We start from the raw sequence: 12958 nt of genomic DNA on the forward strand, positions 1-12958 counted from the left end.
ATTCATTACAGCTTTGTATCTTTGACTGTCACATCAGTTGTAAAAACAGTGTAAAAGGCAACAACAGTGCCAGTTCACTTTCATTTATTGTAGTTTAGGTTTGTAGCAAAAAAAAATCAGTGCTCCATTAGGTGTAATATTTTAAGAGCATAGCTAAGGCAAGATTTACCACCAGAGGTAATCACTCTCAAGTAGACCAGCTGTTGTATCTGTGAAAGCTGGCTGAGAGCTCAGACACACACAGCTTTCTTTAGAGACTGTCACAGGACGGCTTGCATGCTCTAAAGCTTCTTTGTTTCTACTAGCTCATTTAGGAGCCCTGTTAGGTACAGCCCTGTGAGATCAATGTAACATCTTCTGACTTCAAATCTTAATTAGGATTTCTATTCGTTATAAGCAGAGCTGCTATAAAATGAGAGCCAGACCTGAGGGAAAAAAAAAAAAAAAGAAAAAAAATGCTCATATTTGTCAGAGTAGAAGTGAAACCTACATCCCACATCCAGCTCTAACAAAGGCTATTCTGCTGCCAAGTGGGAGCAAAATGGTCTAAATGTGTGTCATGTGCATTTGATTTATAGCAATCCACTTGCATGATTTTTCACACGTTATGTGATTTATATGAAAACTGTGACATAATAAAAAAAAGTATAATGTTTTTCCTTGTTACTTTGCCCACCCCATAAAATATTCACTTAACTCAAATAATCTATAGCAATGCATAGTTACAAAAAAAGGACCAGTGGGAGTTTGCCTGGGGAAGGACTGAATGGAAAACTGGGAAGGAATTGACCATGAGGAAATATCAAATAACTGTTTTTCTTTCCAATTTATGCTCCAGCTGAAGAAAAACTTTTAACAAAAATTTCAGTTTATGGAATCAAAAAAGTATTGATCCCAGAGGGAAGAATGTCATGTATGTGGTTGCATTCATCTAAATAAATAAAGATTCTGCCAATGTCATGCAGAAAGAAATTGGGAAATAGAAAAAGAAACACCCATAAGTTCATCACTTAGCATCCGGATTTTCTTGCTTCTCTTTAACTCCTTATATGTGCATCCCAAGTGCATCTAGGACTGCCTTGTCATTATGTTCTTATTTCACTGAACTTCCAGAAGTGCTTTAGATACTCCTATTAATACTTTTGAACTGGAATATGTTATGTTTTACAGCTTCCCAGAGTACATTTAAAATGACACCATCCAGTCCTTGTGAGTAATGCAGACCTTGGATACCAACTCCATTTAAGTATTTTACTAGTCCCTTCCTGAAATTTTATTTGTTTCCACTTTATTTTAAGCCTCCTAAAACCTTTTGGCCATCAACTAGAGATGAGGTGTGGCTTCCTAAGTACTAAAAACGTATTTTCTTGGCTACTGCTTTGTGATAAGAATCACCTTCTTTGCATTAACAATTAGAGGATGCAGAAGCATTGCATATGATTAACGTTCAAACCGTGTTTCCTGTGCTACATTTCTTTCAAAATATAGTTATCTGTCATTTAGTCAAAGAATAGCTATCTTCCACTTTCTCTTTAGTGTATAAGATCATCTTGATCACCAACATGTATATTGTGTTGGCTTTTCAAAACTTGTGATTATCCTAAAACAAAATTCAGCCAAGGCAGCAGTTTTTCCTCTTTTTTTTTTTTTTCTTCTGTTTTTGTTCAGTTTATTAGCAAGGTTTTTGTTATAGGCAAGCCTAGAGTTAAATAGCCCATTCTTGTTGACTGAGTTTCAGTAGGAAAATGAAGCTTCAAGTATTGCAGGTCCCATGTAATCCAAGTGAATCAATAAATTATATTTATTTGATCACTTGATTTGTAGAGGTCTGACATTGCCTATTTGCCATAGCTAATAGCTTCTGTTTGTTTACATAGTACCCACTCAGCTCTACAGATGCAGTTCACTCACTCTGCCAGGAAGGATAATAGAAATTAATAGTGATCTTCTTGAGTAACAGTTAGGTAATCATCTAGCAGATGGGCATGTGGTTCCCTGATAGTGAAATTATCTCCAAGACTACTAAAAGGAATGAGAGAAGATCCAACAAATCACGTAGATGCCTGCAGTTGCTGTGTTGCAATGGCTTTTGGTGCCCAACACCTAAAACTGAGAATTTGGAACCTGTATTTTTCATGTTTTCATATGAAAACTTTAGGATGATTACCCAAAAGTTCAGATGCGGCTCGGGGAGCTGTGTAAAGGTAACGAGTACATCTTCAGCCTTGCTTTATCATCCTAGAAGTTTGACTAGAGGCTGTAAGGAGGCACATTTTGCCACCTGGCACTGATGATCAACAGTTTTCTGGCATAGGAAACACTGAATAGAGCTCACCATTTCTCTCAGAAATATGTCTGTGAGAAGATGATGGTTCCAGTCAATCTACTGGCAGACCATTGTTGGCTACTAGTTAGAGCATGTGCATAGGAAATAAGAGGGACTGGCTCGGTTTCCTTCTCACAGCCAAAATCACAACCATGGCATTTCTCTTGCCTAAAGGGGCTGTTATTGCTGTGCTGCAGTGCTGCTCTGCATAGGACCTGGGATTATAATAATGTGACTGCAAAGCTGACTCTTAGCCCAAAGCAGTATCCTAAATTATGAAAGCAGAGGTAAAATGTCCAGATGGGAATGAGAAAATAATTTTAATACTTTCCCCCAGACGCATTTGGCAAAACAAATCCAAGCTGGAAACTATGTGAATGCACATGGAAAACAAAGAGGTGACTGGTGATAGCCAGCATTGCTTCACTGAGGGCAAATCATTGTCTGACAAATTTGGCAGTCTTCTATGATGGGGTTACATCACTGGTGGATAAGAGAAGAGCAACTGTTTACATTTACTTGGACTTGTGCAAAGCATTTGATATTATCACACTCAGCATCCTTCTTTTTAGATTGGAGAGGCATAGATCAGGTAGATAGACCACTTGATAAGTAAAGAATTGGCTGATCGGTTGCATTCAAAGAGTTACAGTCAACTGCTCAGTGTCCATGTGGAGACCGGTGATGATTGATATCCCCTAGGAGTCAGTATTATGTAACATCTTTTATCAGTAACAAGGACAGTGGCACATCAGCAAGTTCGCAGATGACACCAAGCTGTGTGGTGCATTCAACACTCTGGAGGGAAGGGATGCCTTCCAGAGGCACCTGGATAGGCTTGAGGGGCGGCTCATATGAACTTCATGAAGTTTAGTAAAGCCAAGTGCAGTGACCCACACCTGGGTTGTGTCAATCCCAAACTTGAATACAGGAATACAGGCTAGATTACGAGTAGATTGAGAGTAATCCTGAGGATGACATGGGAGTTCTGGTGGATGAAAAACTTAGTATGAGCCAATAATGTGCTCTTCTAGCCCAGAAAGGCAACTGTATCCTGGGTAGCATTGAAAGGAGTATGACCAGTAGGTCTAGAGAGGTGGATGTCCGTTTCTGCTTTCCGCTCTTGTGAGACCTTCCCTGCAGAACTGCATTCAGCTCTGGGTCCCATAACAGACAGACCTTTTGGAGCAGCTACAGAGTTGGCCACGAGGATGATCAGAGGGCTGGAGCACTTCTCCTATAAAGACAAGCTGAGGGGACTGATCTTATTCATCCTGGAGAAAGAAGGTTCTGGGGAGACCTTATGAGACATTCCAATATTTAAAGAGGGCCTACAAAAAAGCTGGAAAGGGACTTTTTACAAAGACACATAGTGATAGGACTAGGGGTAGTGATTTTAAACTAAAAGAAAGTAGATTTAGATGAGATCTAAGAATTAAGTTCTTTGTGAGGAGGCGGTAAGGTACTGAAGCAGGTAGCCCAGAGGTGATGTGTATGTTCCATTCCTAGGGGTTTTCAAGGAAAGGCTGGACAGGGCTTTGATCAACCTGATCTAGGGGAAGGAGTCCCTGGCCTTAGAAAAGAGTTGGAACTAAGTGATCTTTACAGGTTCCTTTTAAACCAAATCTTTCTGTGATTCTCTGAGACAGACCCGCAGCCTCCTCGGATTCCCTAAGCACTCAGCAACAGGGGTTGCTGGTTTGCATGTTTCTTACCCACATGCCTCTCCCTGTGTTTCCTGCTCCATCCTTGGCACAAGCAGTGCAGGTCAGTGTCCTCCTGTGCTGAGTAGTAAAGTGCTCCCTGAGAGGATCTACAAGTCCTAGTGTTAAGAAATCCTGGAGACATTGGGGTTGAAGGCGAGCGTACAGCTATTCACCCTGAGAAAAATGCACATGGGTGATAACAAATCTATTTAAAGAATGTGCTGGACAAATGAAGAGGCAGAGAGTGAATTTTCAAAGTTCGAAGGGGTAAGACAAGCACAGAGAAAGATGTATTTGTTGCATCACTCTCTTGTATTTGGTCACAAATCCTACTAGTCTTGTACTGTGTTGTTAAAATCTTCCTCCAAAGATATGTGAGCACTATTGTGAAATATGACATTGCAGAATAATCAGAGCGGAATAATTAAATGAGAAGTTTATCTCATTATTCCTCCCAAAAGCCTTTCTTTCTTATTGTTTTTTTGGTCTGCAGCAAGTCAATGCTGATCTACTGCCCTCTCTTGAATCTTCACTCTTACACCTTTTCCTGGCCCTCCTTGTTGGCCATGTTAGGCCACTTGTGCAAATGACTGAGTGGATAAGGTAGTCCCATCTTTGCATAACCCAATGGTAATTGCAATTATAGCCCTGTTCAATTTAGTATTAAAACTGTAATAGTCAGAATAGAGATGACAAAAGAGATGACACTACCGATGTTGTGCTGTTCCTCAGATGAGCTTCAGAACTAATCCCAAGGTACCCATGGTATTACTGTAATAGCTGAAATGAGTGGAATATCTTAGTACATAATGCTATGCTACATTAACAGAGAAATACAGAACAATATTCTAGTTTAAAAAACAGACTGGGATTTCGTACAGAACTATTATAAGCAACAGATGATGAAGAATTAGAACAACCATGGAAAAATACTGGGCTTTAACCATGTGCATATGATTAAATATGACTAAATATGAATGTTTTAAAACTTAAATGTATGAAGCACATCATGTTATCTTAACATCAAGCAAGGACATTGCTGAACTTTACAAAAAAAAAATGATAAACAGTAGAAGAACATGAATCAAGTCAGAACTAAAAATCTGCTTGAGAACTTCAGCAAATGAAACAAAATTTGCAATATTAAATCCTCATAATAATCATTCTTATATTAGCTCCAGTGATCCAAATAGCTATTGGTACATCGTCTATAATTGCTTGTGTTCATTGCTGTATGCATGATCTCAGGAAAACCTTGTACATACCTTGAAATATCTGCATTGAAGAATCATCTGAAGTGCCTATGCACCAATCATTTTGAAAGATTAAATGGCTGTGACAGTAGCACTAGTCAGGTGGCAATGAGCAGCTAGAATAAGGCAAAGGAAGGACTCCTTCTGCAGGTACTGTCACCAAAGCCTGTGTGTGATTGAGTCATGACATTAGTATATGCTACTGATCAAGTTCCTTTCTGTGCTAATCACAGAATCACAGAATCACAGAATTGTAGGGGTTGGAAGGGACCTCCAGAGATCGAGTCCAACCCCCCTGCCAAAGCAGGTTCCCTACAGCAAGTCGCACAGGTAGGCATCCAGGCAGGTCTTGAACATCTCCAGAGAAGGAGACTCCACCACCTCCCTGGGCAGCCTGTTCCAGTGCTCCGTCACCCTCACTGTAAAGAAGTTCTTGCACACATTCGTGCAGAACTTCCTATGCTGCAGTTTCTGGCCATTTCCCCTTGTCCTGCCTCCACACACTGCTGAAAAGAGTCTGGCCTCACCACTTGGCCCCCCACACCTTAGATATTTATAGACCTGGATCAGGTCCCCTCTCAGTCTTCTTTTCTTAAGGTAAACAGACCCAGTTCACTCAGCCTTTCCTCATAGGAGAGATGCTCCAGGCCCTTCACCATCTTTGTGGCCCTCCACTGGACTCTTTCCAAGAGATCCCTGTCTTCTTTGTACTGGGGAGCCCAGAACTGGATGCAGTACTCCAGATGAGGTCTTACCAGGGCAGAGTAGAGGGGGAGGATCACCTCCTTTGACCTGCTGGACACGCTCTTTTTAATGCACCCCAGGATGCCATTGGCCTTTTTGGCCACAAGGGCACACTGCTGACTCATGGCCAGCCTGTCATCCACCAGGACACCCAGGCCCCTTTCTGCAGAGCTCCCCTTCAGCAGGTCATCCCCCAACCTGTACTGGTGCATGGAATTATTCCTCCCCAGATGCAAGACTCTACACTTGCTTTTGCTAAACCTCATCCGGTTTTTTTCTGCCCAGCTCTCCAGCCTGTCCAGGTCTTGCTGAATGGCAACACAGCCTTCAGGCGTGTCAGCCAATCCTCCCAACTTCGTATCATCAGCAAACTTGCTGAGGGTGGCCACTATCCCCTCATCAAGGTCATTGATGAAGATGTTGAACAAGACTGGACTCAGCACAGACCCCTGAGGAACACCGCTGGTTACAGGCCTCCAATCGGACTCTGCACCACCAACAATGACCCTCTGTGCTCTGCCAGTCAGCCAGTTCTCAACCCACCTCACTGTCCACTCATCTATCCCACACTTCCTCAGCTTTGTTATAAGGATGTCGTGGGGGACAGTATCAAATGCCTTGCTGAAATCAAGGTAGACTACATCCACTGTTCTCCCCCTATCCACCCAGCCAGAGACAACATCATAGATAATGATAGCACACATCCAGATCCAGCTATGCAGTATTTCTGGCTGCTTGGGGCTTTCCAGCCTCCTTTTCAGCAAGAACATGGTTGACGGCAGAAGTGCAAGTAGTGTTTTTAGCACAGCAGTCCCAAACTTGAAAATACCACTTTGCACATCCCAGTTTACCTGTTGTATCACCCTGAATCAATTGGACAGAGCTGCGATGATGCAGGTCCAAACCTCTGTCCAGAGGCTGATGATCCATCCTTTGGGGCTCCCCTTCCTGAGAATCTTTCTATCTCCACATTATTCCTGATCTGTCCCTTGATTAACGCTTTTTACCTGCACGTCTTTACATTTCAAGATGCTCGTTGTCCTTGATCCGGTAACCCACGCATGTAGTGCTGCAGGTCATTCTTGAGGTTAGAGAAAAGCTGCTTCTTAGTCAGGGACTTTATAGCAGCATTGTTAAAGCCTGTTAAAATTGTTGGCCCTGGAGAAGACTCTGGTGAAAGAGGAAGAAAAAAGCAGGTACTGGACTTCAAGCACGTCAGCCATTCCTGTGGTTAGAGCTGGCTAGAAGAAGAAAGACTAGAAATATCAAAATTATGTAAGATTTAGTACACAGAATAATTCTTACTCATTTACTCGTATGTAGTATCATACGGCACAGGCATCACAGTTAACAGAGGGAAAAAATAATGTCTTCAATATTTTACGGATGGTTTTTTTAACTGGGAGACATGGAGCAAGAAGTATTTTAAATAGCTTCTCCAATACATAGTAGCAAACATTCACGAAATCTCACTTGACTAAAATTTGCATGCAGTTGCAGCTTTAATCCAACATAATGCTGTAAACACTTTTAACACTAAGTGCAGGAGATCACATGCATTGCGGGTTTGCTATTGATTTTGCCTGCTCTTTCTAGATCACAATTCATCGCTCTGCCATTTGTGGCAAGTAGTGTGTTGCAAGACTGTCAACAGCTTGTAGGACAAAGTTATTTTGCCTATTTTTTAGCACATCCCTGTAAATGCAGCAGAGGAGGCTAGTGAGGGAATGCCTAAGACAACTGGCTTTACATCACACTACAGAACACTTCACAGTACTGTGCATCATTGTATGGACACATTTATGTATATATATCTGCTCACTGGGCAGCTGATCAAGACCTATTATTTATATGCTCATATATTTTTTGGCAGTTTTGAACCAATATACACTGCGGGGAATAGTATACAGAAGATGGAAACAATTCCAGACATTTTCCTCAGATCTAGCTGACCAATTTTTGCTTCAATTCAGTTATCTATCATTGCTGATCAAATACAAATATGTGGCTGACAGCATAATTATATGTTATTTCTGTGTCATTTGCCTGTCCCATTACCTCTGGCACACCAGAATGCTTCTGGAAAGGCTCTGGCAGTAATAAGGCTACTTCTTAACAGAGGCATTTTTTCTGAGTCCTCTTTTTCATCATTCCATGTTTTATGTAACCTCAGTGGCACATGAAACACTCCCATTCATGGGATATTACATACAAGTGCATTAGATTGCAGTAGAAGTGCCACTCCTTTCTTACATTTTGAAATTATTTCTCCTTTAGATGAGGACAAATACAACTGTTTTATTTCCTCTCTGTAATGGGTGGCATTCCAAACCACTTCAAGTAGAGAAGAGCTGCTACAGTGCTGTGGCAGAAACAAGAGTTGCACAGAGGATTGTTTTGCTCACTACACATACTGTAAGCTAAGCCTCAAAGTCTTTGTGCCCTTTTCCCATTAAATTCTTAGGGTTTGGGTATGCCTGGTGCTCAGGTAGTGTGCTCACTCCATTTTTTAGATGCCTCAGAAATGAAGGTGTGGTCAAAGGCTGGATGGGTGATGACTTAAAAGAGACAAAGAAAAGCAGAAAGCTTCTGGTCCAGTTCCCTTCAAGCCCTTGGAGGTATGGCCATGCTGTGCTTCTCTAGCACTTTGTGCAGTGGCAGTTCTCAATGGTGGAGAGTCACTGCCACGTGTCTGTCTTCAATCACACAGACCAGGCAAGCTAGCTGCATTTTGCATTGTGAAATCCCACAGTCTTGCTCCTTTGCCAGGAGGTCTAACCTAAAGAGCTTCCAGTTTGCCTCTTTTCCTGCCACACTGAGTTCTGTGGTAACCTACCTAGTGGTTACTCATCCTCTGGCTTTCTCTCACTCAATAAATATGCTTTTTGAGTGGCCTATCATTGCACCAGATCATTCTTTTTTGGGGGTAATTTTAAAAAATATGCAGGTTCTTCATGGGTCTGCAGACATTTGGAGATTAGAAGCAGCAGAATCAGGACAACCAAAGTCAGCTCTGCAGGCAGAGAGGCAGTTTGATGTGGATACACTGCTGGTCATGTAGTAATATGGAGCAGTAATTCATGCCCGCTGACTTTAGCATCCATAGGGGAGGCTGAAATAAAAGCGTATCTGTCTCCAGTGAATTCAAACATCAGCACACAGAAGGATGAAGGCACACAAACATGCAGAATGCACTTGAAGTCTACAAAGATGCCTGTACACAAAGATAGGAATTTATTGTAACAAAATCTAATCCTGGTTTTGTTTTTGCTGTTTAATTCCCAGAAGAATCATCTACAACGTGTTTCTGCAGGAAGACTTCACAATGAAAAAAACTACCCACAGTTGCTTCTTACTGATTATCTTTCTTATTGTAAGTATAAGACAAATGAATGACACCTGCCAGATTCAAACTTGTGGTAATGTTCGGAAAAATAAGGAGTTATATTTGTTATACAGCACAGGTGAAGAAATGAGTTCCCTTACTGATAGAACTTTGAAATAAGGTTAATAAAGTTTCTGAATAAGATATCTTATGAAAGTTTGAACTTGAAACTACCGTTCCCCAGTGAGACAAAACTGCAAGTCTGAAGATGGTAATGCCTGTGTTTTTTTGACTGGATTTTGAAACTTACTAGTTGAAAACTTCCTAAACGTTGTGTGAGACTTTGATTTAAGTGATTGTGAATCTTCACTGTTTATGTTGGCTCTGGTCTTAGGAAAGCAACAGAAATGGCAAATATCACTATAAAGATTAATTGTCAAGTTCAAACACTACTTCCAACTGTTTGATCTCAATATTTCTGTTACTCCAATATATTCAACAGCAACATGGCTGGGTAACTATTTTTCTAACTATGTAGCAAATGAATTTCTACTTGACTAAATACCTCTCATGTAAGTTGAATGGTTTCTTTGAGGTTTACTTGTGGAACCTCAAATGATTAGATGATTAAAATCAAAGACATTGCAGATACTCAGAAATGTGGACACTATCCAAATCCCCAGTAACACAGCAGTCATATGTCTGAATGATGCTGCTGGGAATGAGCATCTCTTTGCCTCGGTGTCTGAGTAACTTGTATGCCTGATGCTACCTTATTCCTCAAAGATATATTTGTCTCTGTATTCCTGATGAAACCTTCGATTTTTATTACTCTTGATGGTATCTTGTTGGTTAGCTCTTCAGACCCCTCTGTTTCTCAGCTTTTCTTCCATTCATGTGGAATGAATATGGAATGTTGCTGTGTGTCTCCCCATCAGCTCACACCCTTTCTGGTTACAAATTGTAGAAATGGGGCTATAGGACACTCTGGGGAATGGCAGAGACCTCTCTCCCTGTTTTGTTTGTTTCAGCCTAGCATAACTTGCCCACTGTGCTGTTTTCCACTTAAATTAACATGGAGAAAAAATAGGGTAGGGAAGCCAAGAACAGTAAGAGAATGGTGGAATAAAACAATGAAATGAGATCATGAAGAATGCAGAAGAATAGCAAAGAATGCCTTACTTGGGTAAAATACTGAATTCATATTTCAGTATCAGGGACTTCAAACAAAGATGAGCTGGAGAGCAAGAGAATGAACAGAGGAGACAACATTTTTCTGCTAGCTTGGTTTCAAAAATAATTAATCCAGAATTAGTTAATGATTTGATGATTATCCCTGTGCTTGGCAAAAATCTGCCTTGATATGTATCAGAGTATACTGGTTTTTGTGGCATTATGTGTCTGTTATACATAGCCCTGTGAGTGGTGCACGTAGAGCTGTGCTGGCTGGAACATCATGCATGTTAAGAGATCTCTCAAAGCCAAAGGACCCATCTGAGACCAGATATTTTCTGTGCTTGAATAATCCCGACTGACCTGCATAACATAACAGGAGCCTTGGCAAAGAACAGCAAGTCTTCCTGTAAGAAATCAAAGCCAACTGGAAGAACAGTCCCAGATTATTTTTCTTCCACAATCAAATGACAGGACTGTAAATATTCTGTTAACTAAAATTGTCAACAGCCCTTACTGAGTGTTTGGAGTGTTCCGTCTTACAGCATATATTTGGAGGACAGTCTTGAAAGATTTGGCTGATCCTCTCTCTAAATTAGATCTCTCACCTATGGTATCACATGTGCAGCATTGGTTCTGTCCTCCTTACAGCAGTAGCCCAGGGCTAGGACATATTTAGGAAGCTCTGCAGTAAAATCTGCATCTCCTTCCTTTTACATATCTTTGCACTAGAGGTCTCTGTATGTGTAACTTAAGCACAAATTTACTTACATTTTCACTGCTCCAATCTCAGCATTCCATCCTTTTCCACTGTGGTGGCCATACTATTATCTTGTTAGACACCTCTTAATTTATCTTCTGGTAAGGGAGAAGCCACAGTCGTAGATGAGGACTGTGAACAAGCTCTATTTTCTTGATAGTACTTGCCAGAACACTGCTGTTAATTCAAATATGGAAAATATTTGGCAAGGGTCATCTTTCCAAAAATTTTTCCACCTGAAGTTGGTGGAAAAATACAAGTTTTACATTTTATTCGTGGTCTGTCATAAGGAAAGGGTGTCCTTCTTTCTCTTCCAGAAACGCCATTCCCATTCTGCAAGATTTTCTAATTGCTCCTGGGTTCCCAGTGCCAGTCCCATATCCCTCCTTGCATGCTTGGTCCTAGACCCCAATTACAAGTACTCCATAGGTCCTCCTCCCCACAGTTTCCAGCCTTCAGACCTGTCCCAAGTGGTTTTGGTACCTTCTGATAGAAAATGTATCATTTCTACATAGATCACCCAGCACTCTACTCCTTTGTGTATAGATCCATAGTAATGACTAAAATTACTAAAAAAATACTAAACACAAACTGTTTAAAGCACCTGACTCCAAGACTCAATTATTAGAAGCAAAGCTCATTTCTTATTGTCTCTCTGACTGCTCCCCTTGCTTTTGGATGCAGAATAATAGCCATTCTTCCACCATCAACAGATATTCCTTTGCAATTCGGAGGGCATTCCTTTAGAAATTCTAATTGTTCTTCTCAGGGAATGTTTCTTATTTCACCTTATTCCTGATACTCCTATTTTTCAGTAATTACTGAGAACCCCGGAGTGTAACTGAAATTTGTTTCAAGTTCCTCAGTCCCCATGTGCTGGCAGAATTAGACCGTCTCCTTCATGCACATTTCTCTCCACAAGAAGGGTGAGCATTGGAACAGTGTGTCCAGGGAGATCAGACTGCTGAAAATGAGAGGGAGGAGGAAACAAGCTTGGGTCTTTTTCCTGTGTGACTGATCAATTTTGCAGGACATTGAGATAAGAGAATTGTATTTTCTACCTCACTTTGTCAAGTAAAAATTCTCCTTTTGTGCCTGCAGATGGTAATTTGCTCTTGCCCTGTAAATGAGGACGGATGGAGTAGTTTTTGCTCATATATTGCAATTTTGTTGTCCTGAGCCAACCACAGAGTGCTCAGTAAGGACAAAACAAATGCTGCAGCTTCAGACCACACCATTATTCAATTAAATCCCTTTGACCAAGACTATATTTTAAAACAATTTCATTTTGAGTAAAAAAACCAAATTGTACAGTTTATTAAGTCCAGACCTGTCAAATTGTTACCAAATCTCAATCACTGAGCTATTCACAGTCTGATACACTGTGTCAGATCCTGAAAGGCTTGTGAATAATTGCAGTTCATAAAACATAGAAAATTAATCATGTGAAAACCTGAGTGTGATTTAGGTAAGTACAAAAACTGGCATATTTTGGAACACAACTATAGTAGGTTTGAGTCTCCAGAAGCCACTTAGAAATATATTTACTACTGTGAGGAGGGCATGGCTCATTGTGCAAGCATCTCACTCTTGCCACAGTGATACACAGCAGTGAGGTGCCACAGCCGGCTGTCTCCCACAGCTACAGGTGTGATACACTGCACAGGGGGG

At 41.0% G+C, this 12958-nt stretch overlaps 1 protein-coding gene across 1 annotated transcript in view; it reads left to right on the top strand.

The window, feature by feature from the left end:
- Positions 1–9354: 9354 nt before the first annotated feature.
- CALCR (calcitonin receptor) overlaps positions 9355–12958 on the top strand; it is a 60455-nt gene continuing 56851 nt past the window's right edge. The window contains exon 1 of the mRNA XM_042817424.1: positions 9355–9402. Within this exon, the coding sequence (XP_042673358.1) occupies positions 9355–9402 (48 nt within the window). The remainder of the gene's footprint in view (positions 9403–12958) is intronic.

The sequence above is a fragment of the Centrocercus urophasianus genome, unplaced genomic scaffold, assembly GCF_019232065.1.
Source record: "Centrocercus urophasianus isolate 14NV4802_14NV808 unplaced genomic scaffold, USGS_Curo_1.0 seq_16, whole genome shotgun sequence".
NCBI lineage: Eukaryota > Metazoa > Chordata > Aves > Galliformes > Phasianidae > Centrocercus > Centrocercus urophasianus.